Below are 9,244 nucleotides of genomic sequence, written 5' to 3'. Positions count from 1 at the left end.
TAAATCAAGTTTTCAACAAAGTCATCACGCACTTCTTCTTCTTCTTCGCATTTCTTTCTTCAACATCGTTATCATTGCCTTTGCCGCTACCGTCGCTTCCACTGGCTTGTCTTTTAATTTCTTCTCTTCCTTTTTCTTCTCTCTCCATCCTCTTTTATATCCTCGTCGTATTGATCTTCTTCTCCTAGGATGCGTTTGTTTACAGAAATAAGACATTGAGATAAGGACATAGAGACATAAAATTGTGTTTGATAGATGAGACATGGACAGAGACATTATGTCCAAAGACACTGAATTAGTGTATTTTGTGTCTATCTTGACAGGAAGGACATAGAGACACTAACAAGGGACACAACTTATTTTTCATTTATTCTTTCATTATTTTTGCTAATTTTTCATAATTATATTTTTCTTCTCAAACTTTTTAAATGAAAAAAATTAGAATAAATTGGATTTTCATAATTTGTTATCATTTATCACCAAACAGAATATAAGAACAGAAAATTTTATATCTCTATCATTTGTGTCTTGTTCTCAGTGTCTTGTCTTATCTCGCAGCCCTATATATGTTTAGAAAACTAGAGCACAAAAATTTCGACGCACAACACAAAATTTTGGTGCCCAATACAAATTTTTTTAAAAAATTACATGTCTAAAATATTGACACCCAACTAAAAAAATATGCACAACATATAAATTATAAGAATTACATACCCAGAAAATTGACTCAACTAAAAAAATATGTTTGTAGTAAAAATTTATGTGTTATGTGTAAATATTTATGTGATATGTACAAAAAATTTTATAATATATTAAAAAGTTTGTATTATGTGTAAAATTTTTTGTGTTATATCAACAAATTTTATGTGCTTTCTAATAAAAGTTTATGTGTTGTACAAGTTCAAAAAAGAATGACATATATGTACGCATTTTTTATTTGGATTTATGCTAATTTAATTGGATTAGTTTACAAAAATACTTGTACATATGTACGCATTTTTAATTGAATTTATGCTAATTTAATTGGATTAGTTTACAAAAATACTTGTACATATAACATTATGGATAAAATAATAGGGTTATTAGAGTAAGGTAAGTAGGTTGTTTAATTGTTTAAATATAGAGTTAGTGTTGATCATCATATATATTTTGAAATAATTAAATCATTTATAAATTAAAGTTTATTATTACTATTAGTTGGTCTCTATGATACACAGATGATAACATGAATACGGAGCACGACACGTCATAGATATAGAAACATATAAATTTTAAATTGTTATAAGGCATGATAAATGATAATATATATTATTTCTAAATTCATTTTTATATTCATGTTAAGAATAAGGTTGGACACACTGACACGTGATGGTATTTAGGTGTGTCCAAGTGTATCCCAGAAATAATTTTTTATTTTTTATTTAGACAGAGTTGGACGCAAAAGACATGCATATTGTATAAGTGTTGGTTAGTGTCATGTCCAAAATTTGTTCGACACGCGAATACAACAACTCATCAAAATGTCTATACTTCATAGGCTAACTCTTACAACATGGCATGGACGTGCTAACTCATCACGCCGTCAGTGACTCACTGAGCCAAAACAAAATTTAGTACATTCATAATTTACGATCATACTAGATATACATTAAAATTAACTATTAAAATTAGTCATTAGTGTAAAAATACACGTTGGATTATAAAATATACATTAAAAACGAGTTAAATAATACATACATATAAATACATGGTGATTGATTTTATTGTACAGATAATACTTTTGCTTAATTTAATATACAGTAATATTAGATATACACTAAAATCAGTATAAAATATATATTGAAATACAAAATATACACTAAAAATAAATTAAAATATACATATATTTATACATAAATATATGATAACTGATTTTAGTATAAAAATAACATTCTTGTTTAACCATACCTGAATACAAAAGTGATAATGTTCTAGGTTATATCACTTCTGTTAGCACTTAAATAAGCAAGCATGCTATCTTAGACAACACTCAATCCATTAGTAGCTCTTCAGAGGAAGATATCAAAAGATTGTTCATCAGCATGTGATTAAGGTTCACAAACTCCGTTTTCGGTTGTATCTAATTTAAAGTTTCAGACAAGTTGCTGCATTTAAAACTGACTTTCAAAACACGGAACCAACAAACAAGAACCAATCACATGCTGTCAATTCAGTAGATAATTTATCTTCCAGAAAATGCTAAGTACCTAATCGAATGATCAGAGAGAGAATATCTCAGAATGTTCTCATTGCAAATATTTTAGCTCTAACATGCTTAAAGGGCTTTCTGACTCTGCTATACCCTCCTTAAATATCATTACAGAGCTTCATTACATTATATTGATGAGTCTCAATTCTACAAAGGAAGTGCAGCCATTAATTATACAGAGTAGCTTTTTGTGCAAAGCTTGGATGAATAATAGTCACAATACCTCAAGGTTAAGCTAATAGACCAAACCAGGATTACCAAAACCTGTAACAATTTTAAGAGCAAAATAAGCTTCACCATTACAAATAAAAGCTGGAATAACTAAATTAGATAAAATGCCTAGTAGGACTATAACTCAAAGGATGAAATCTTGCTGCATTCTCTGACAAAAATCATGATAGTTGTTGAATAAAACACAGCAAAATCCCCTTATTAATCCAGGAGTTAATCATCAAATCGCATCGATATCACTCTGGCAACCAAATTCTATCAAAGTTTATAGCGCTCTAGTATTTTTCTAACCAACCTTGAAAACAACCTACAAAAATGGATGGAATAAAAACTTAGGACTGATTCTTGGAATCATACCTTAAGAGTCTAGGGTGAGTTCTGAAACAAGACCAAGAGGACAGTGGCAACTCACTATGCAGGCACCCAACAAGTGGAAGCGTATAAGACGCGGCCCTTCCAACCTTGAAGCATCCAGTTGCCATCCTCATCTAAGACAAAGTCTTTGTGGTACCATTCCTTTAACTTGGCTGAAAATTTGGCCATTAGTTCCTCATTCAAGGGTAGCTGCTTGAAACCAGCCCTTGTATTCCTAGCCTGCCATTGCTTGTATGTCTCAGGCCTATCAATCCTTTCAAAACCTTCGCACGCCACAACATTCAAAACCTCCCGGCCTATAATCTCTCTCTCAATCTTCATTCTCTTCTCATTGTCACGGGGGATGACAGCGTCACACATGTCATAAATTGCAGAAAAATGGAACAGTGCCTCCCTGAATCGTGTGGCAAAGAAAGGTGCATTATAAGATCCATTAACAATGGCCTGAACAAAAATATCCGGATTTATCTTCCTGATCAACTGCAACACTGCATCTCTAGGACTGTTCACTTCAATTGTTTCATCCATCAAATTCTCAAACCTCTTATGACAGTTCACAGCAAGAAACTCATTGCTCTCAATTTTAAGGTCTTCAACCTGGATGGTTTCCCAGTTCCTTGATGCTATGGCATTATACTCGAAGGGAACCTTGAAACGCTCGCAGTAGTTAGCAAGACGACGACCAGTCTCGTTAAGTCTTTCTGCAGGACGGAAACCAGGTTGGGGAAACTCTATTCCTGTGATCTTCAGCTTCTTGAGGGGTCCAGTTTCTCTGTCTGAGAGGAACTTAATCAGAATTGGCCACTGGAAACCATATAAGATACCAAAATCAATGATGTGAAGTGTTTCTGCATTTTGAGCTGCTTTCATTATCATTTTGTTTGCAAAGAAATTTGCAAACTTCGAAAAAGGGCAGGCATTCATGAACACCTTGTAAGCTTTCAAAAACTCAGCAGCACTTAGCCTCTTGGTGCTGACATAGGTGTAGAATCCTTGTGTTCCAGTGCCATCACCATGCAAGCGTGCTTCAAGGCCATTGGCGAAGTAATGAGCCGTTCTTTGCGTTGCATCCCCAGAGGGAGTCGAATGCTGCCTAATTTGCTTGAGAAGCTCAGTGGCAGTCCTGTTGTCACAAGCAGACACAGCTTGTGCACACAGAACCAAAAGGGTCCTCAAATCAATGGTTTCTTTCTTCTTCCCTTGTCTCTTAGGACGACCCTTCCCTCCATTAGAGGTTGAGGGATTAGAAGCTTTCTCTACTTCATTGTTCACTGGAAAGCACATTGGCGCACCAATACTAAGCAATACTTTATCAAACATTTCAGATAATTCACTCTCATCAACTACACTGCTAGTTGCCGAATGCTTGTTACTCCTCCCTTCTTCTGTATCATCACTCCATTCTTCACGTTCATGATTCTTTCTGCCCTTCAACCCAACGGCTTTATCTCCCTTTGGTTCGTCTATAGGCACCACGACAGCCGGTGTGGTCTCAAAACCAGTCACAAGCTGAGGTCCCGGAGGAAGAAACTTGCTAGCTTCCTCTAAGCCTCTCCTGAACTGGGAGACAGAATCTGAGTCGCTGAAAATATTTTGAGCCAACAGCTTGGTAAAAGAAGTATCCACATCATACACCCCAAAATTAGCATAGGAAACATTCGAGTCATGTTGAGAAATGGCATGGGAGTTAAACTGAAAAGCATGATCACCAGAGCTAAAGGTATCAGGAGAAACAGAAGGCTTCAGAAACTCGCTAGAGTTCTCATCAACAGGGTTGTTATTGTTTTGATTGTCGTTGTTGTTGCCACTGTTGCTGCCGCTGCTGCTGCTGCTGGTTGTTCCACCTTGATGATGAACATCAAGAGGGTGTTCATTGGGGGAGAGTGGCATGTTGATGTTGTCTATGAGAACATCGTTAAGAGCATCATAGAAGGATTGCTCAGTGGCATTCAAGCTGAAAGGGTCATAGAATGGCCTTTGTTCAACACCCTCTTCCATGAGAACTTGTGTTATAAACTTTGCTGTTTCTGAGAAATCAGCGTCCTCAACGGAAGGATCCACCACGGTGGAGGCAACAGGAGCAGCTGCAGCTTCTTCCACATGGCTTGTGTACTGAGGAAATTCATCAAAAAGTTGGTCTGCAACATGCTGGTAAAGAGGATCAAGGTGCTGGTTGGCATCATAATAAAACTGATTTTGATCATCAGAGAATACTATGGTGCCATCTTCACCAATTTGGAAGCTGTTCATGAAATCATCACTGCCGCCTATTGGATAATTTGGATCCATGGATTGGTAGCTATGTTGGTTGAGATTTGAGAAACAACAATCAAAATCACCAACACCCACACCCTAATAGCTTATTCTGGTCAAGAAACAATAATCAAATGAATTTATAGACTATATATGAATGAAGCCATGAAACTATTACATAAGATTCTTTCTTGATTCATTATATCATAATAATAAAACTGTAGAAAGCAAGTAAGTTACTGACCACTAATTAAGGGAAGTTGCAAAGACAGAAAATTTGTAGGAATCCCTGGCTTAAGGTAAAAGGGGAGGTTGGGTGAGATGATGTTATATATAAAGGTACATAGCAGCCAGCTCTTTTGACTAATTAAAAGCATATATTAACAATTATCAACATATATAATATTATATAGGTTGGACCAATCAAAAGAAGAAACATAGGATGGAGAACATTAACTATTAACAGCAGGAACCTTCGGAGAAGTTGAGTGGTATATATTGTGTTCAAAAGTGGAGAGGCACTTATTAAGGTGCATTGTATGAGTTGGGTGATATTATGTCACTTCAGTTAGTAGCATCTTCAAATGTTTGACTAATGACTACCACCTGCTCAACTCATCAACAGATGAAAATAAACATTATCACATTACATTTCTTTTAATTAATTACAAAAGAGCAAACAAACAATTTTATTTAAAAAAAAAAAAAGAGAATTTTAGTCAATTCTAGTAAAGTCTCAATTTTTTTTTACTAATATGTTGGTCTCTAATATTTCTTGTCCATGTTTCTATTTTCAATCAACATACACGGACACTATCTTTTTATTATAAAAATAGGCACAATTTTTTTTCAAATAAAAATCCAATAGACGGATCACTAGATATTGTTCCAATTTTTCAAGTTTATCCTTCCTAATACATATATTTCTAATCCGAAAATTCCTCAAAGATGGAAGGGAACAAATATAGACATGTATATGAATTTTCTCCAAAATGTTTAGGGACCAAAAAAAACTTTCTAGAAACAAACATTGAATAAGTAGGATATAGACAACTTGATTCAACGCCATAAAGCGTCATGTGAGGGTGGGGGAACAAGATGGGTTACTTGGTTGCCAAGCTGAGACTTTCTTCATCCATCACGTGTTGTTCTAGGGACTAAGTCAAGTCTCTATCATTCATACTTCTTTGAATTTTCTATTTCTAATTTTCTATGTTTTCACTTAAATGCCTATAACAGAAGACTAATAATTTTCAAAGGCACTTGCTTGCTGTTTAATTGTGAGTTTATTATTAATGGTTGAATATATTGTTATTATTATTTTACTATTTGTTTTGACAAATAAGTTGTGTTAGTAAAGAAATGAGAACCATCTTGACTCCATTATTGTTTAGATTTATTTGAAGTAAACTTAACTACTGTTACTCTTTCATTATCTGTCTAGCTCTTATTTGTTAATTAATTATTTGGTCCCTAAGAATATAACCAATAATTAAAGAGTTACATAAATATTGATGTCCTCACTTTAAACATGAAATTAGTCTATTTATTTTGTTTACAACATAATAATAATAATAATAATAAAAAAGAACACGGTTAAAATTGGTCTAGAATGGCTAAAATTTTTATATATAAATAATTTTAATATAAAATACAAAAATATTTGATTATTTTAATATTTTACACAGTTGTGGTAGTAGTACAAAACGTCACTGACGTTTTGCAATAAAAATTTTTTTTTAATCATGAAAGAACAAAACGTCAGTTCTTACGTTTTGTAATAAAAAATATTATTTTAATGAAAGAAACACAAAACATCAGTGACATTTTGTATATAACCATAGTAATGTTTAACACCCAGTTTGGTTCATCTTAAAGGATTTCACCCCTAAAAATACAATATTAAAAATATTAAAAAGAAAAAGTTCTCACGTCGTGTGTTGTACCTCTATTATCATAATACAGAGCCTTAAGTCACACCAAATCAGAAAATCATTAATCTTATTTCAGCTAAGACATCCCATCCTAGTTCCTACAATCAGAGCCAACCATAATAATTCATCATGTTACTGAGCAATCCTGTTCAGAATGATTTCTACATTTTCAGGAAGCTGTAAATCATCCAACAATTCAGAATGCTTTCTACATTAATATCTTGTTAGCTCAGAAAATTCACAACGAATATGCATATTTATAAGTCATTCAGGTAGCATTAATATTAATTGTATTATACTTATACACACAGCCAAGTGCAAGGTATTCTTATTACTGAAACTATGCTACACCATTTGACAATGTCTCCTACAACCATGTAAACTTTATGATATCTCCATGTTAGATTTTACCAGAATCCTAAAATGACAATGACTCCAACAAACTCTTCAAGTACTACTCCTAACTATGGAGAACATTGTCAAATGTTCACACCTATGCTGGTACCCAACAAGAGGAAGCATAAATGATTCGGCCCTTCCAACCTTGAAGCATGTAGTTGCCATCCACATCAAGCATGAAATCACCATGGTACACATCTTTCAGTTTACATCTTAGTTTGTGAATGAGGTGGTCATCCAAGGGGAGTTGCCTAAACCCTGCCCTTGTATTCCGAACCTGCCATTGCTTGTATGTTTCGGGTCGCTCAACCCTCTCAGAACCCTCACAAGCTATAATATTCACTACCTCCCTGCCAAAGAACTCCTCCTCAAACATCAACCTCATTGGATCTTCGCGATCAACATTGGTGTCAAGCACATCAAACAATGTAGAGTAATGAAAAAGAGCCTCCCGGAACCGTGTCACAAAGAATGGGGCATTGTAGTTCCCATTGACAGTAGCGTGTATAAATATATTAGGATTGGCCTTCCTAATTAATTTCAAGACAGCATCCCTGGGACTATTCAACACAACAGTCTCATCAAGTAGATTCTTAAACCGAACCATACAATTCACTGCAAGAAGTTCATTTTCCTTTATCTTAAGGTCCTCAATTTTGATGGTTTCCCATTTCTGTGCAATAGCATTGAACTCAAAAGGAACATTAAAGCGTTCACAATACTTAGCTAGGCGACGCCCTGTCTCCTGGACTCTCTCTGCTGGCCTGAAACCTGGTTGTGGAAGCTCGATCCCTGTTATGCGCAGCTTGGGAGGACCACCATGTCTATTTGATAGACGAAAAATAAGGGCAGGCCACTGGAAGCCGTAACGGATACCAAAATCAACAATATGAAGAGTTTCCACTTCCTTGGGCTTGGCTAGGTTCAGAATTGTATGGTTAGCAAAAATGATAGCAAGCTTCTTGAATGGGCAGGCTGATATAAACATTTGATATGCTTTCACCATATCTGCAGCAGATTTTCTTTTGGAGGTCAGAGAAGTGTATAGCTGGGTGCCAGAGCCGGCCAAGCGTGCTTCAAGGGCATTTGCAAAACAATGTGCCAGCCTCTGAGACCCATCACCTAGACGTGAAGAGTGCTGTCTAATCTGCTTCAATAACTCAGTAGCAGTTGAATGATCATCAGATGAAACAGCTTGTGCGCACAGAACCAATAGGGTCCTCAGATCAACAACTCCCTTCTTATTACCTTGTTTCTTAACACGATTCTTTCCACTGCTAAACTTGTTTGTTTCTTCCTTCTGCTGCACATTCTTGTCTTGCCCATTAGGTTTGTCTTCGTCACAAATGCATCTGGGAGGTGCCTCTTTTCCACACCCTGTGCCGAGCAGTATTTTATCAAACAATTCTGATAGCTCACTGTCTTCCCTGTAAATCGCAGACTGTTTGTTGCTCCTCCCATCTTGTAATTCCACTTGATCTTCCCGCTCGTGATTCTTTCTCCCTTTTGACTCACCAGAAAAATACTCCCTTTCATCTCTCTCCTCCTTAATGTCCACATGCTGAGGAGCCTTTTGGAAAGAAGGGTTAAAGGTGCTATTCTCCAAGTCAATAACCAGCGGATTCCCCTTAGGAAGAAACTTACTGGCTTCCTCCATTCCCCTCTTAAACTGCAGCATGGACTCACTTTTGCTCAGAAATGATGAATCAAAAAATCCAGCACCTGAACTCCCCAACAATCCACCACCATTGTTGGCTGTAGTAAAGCTATTTCTATTGTTCGTGGAAGACTGTGTGCCGGGGTT

General features: G+C 35.6%; 2 protein-coding genes across 3 annotated transcripts in view; both read right to left on the bottom strand.

Annotated features, from left to right (window-relative positions):
- On the bottom strand, positions 2,019-5,683 carry LOC107629090 (scarecrow-like protein 31). Of its 2 annotated transcripts, XR_002358732.1 has the most exons (3): positions 5,352-5,676; positions 2,837-5,219; positions 2,019-2,512 (listed from the first exon to the last, which is right to left on the bottom strand). XR_002358732.1 is itself a non-coding variant. In XM_021117843.1 (2 exons), the coding sequence occupies exon 2, from the start codon at positions 5,141-5,143 to the stop codon at positions 2,891-2,893; it is 2,253 nt and encodes a 750-aa protein (XP_020973502.1). In that variant the 5' UTR covers positions 5,144-5,219; positions 5,352-5,683; the 3' UTR covers positions 2,522-2,890. The 2 variants fall into 2 exon arrangements, 1 of the variants encoding a protein (XP_020973502.1); XM_021117843.1 differs by lacking the exon at positions 2,019-2,512 and having other exon boundaries at positions 2,522-5,219; positions 5,352-5,683.
- LOC107629091 (scarecrow-like protein 14) overlaps positions 7,279-9,244 on the bottom strand; it is a 3,289-nt gene continuing 1,323 nt past the window's right edge. Inside the window, exon 3 of the mRNA XM_021117122.1 lies at positions 7,279-9,241. Coding sequence (XP_020972781.1) covers positions 7,535-9,241 — 1,707 coding nt within the window. The 3' untranslated portion in view covers positions 7,279-7,534. The remainder of the gene's footprint in view (positions 9,242-9,244) is intronic.

The sequence above is a fragment of the Arachis ipaensis genome, chromosome B03 (genome assembly GCF_000816755.2).
Source record: "Arachis ipaensis cultivar K30076 chromosome B03, Araip1.1, whole genome shotgun sequence".
NCBI classification, from domain to species: domain Eukaryota; kingdom Viridiplantae; phylum Streptophyta; class Magnoliopsida; order Fabales; family Fabaceae; genus Arachis; species Arachis ipaensis.
The sequence above is the reverse complement of the archived record's forward strand: the minus strand, read 5'-3'. Positions and strand labels throughout refer to the sequence as shown.

What these genes read in the sequence shown, in the direction of transcription:
- LOC107629090 (XM_021117843.1), bottom strand. Translation starts at nt 5,143, where the DNA reads ATGGATCCAAATTATCCAATAGGCGGCAGTGATGATTTCATGAACAGC.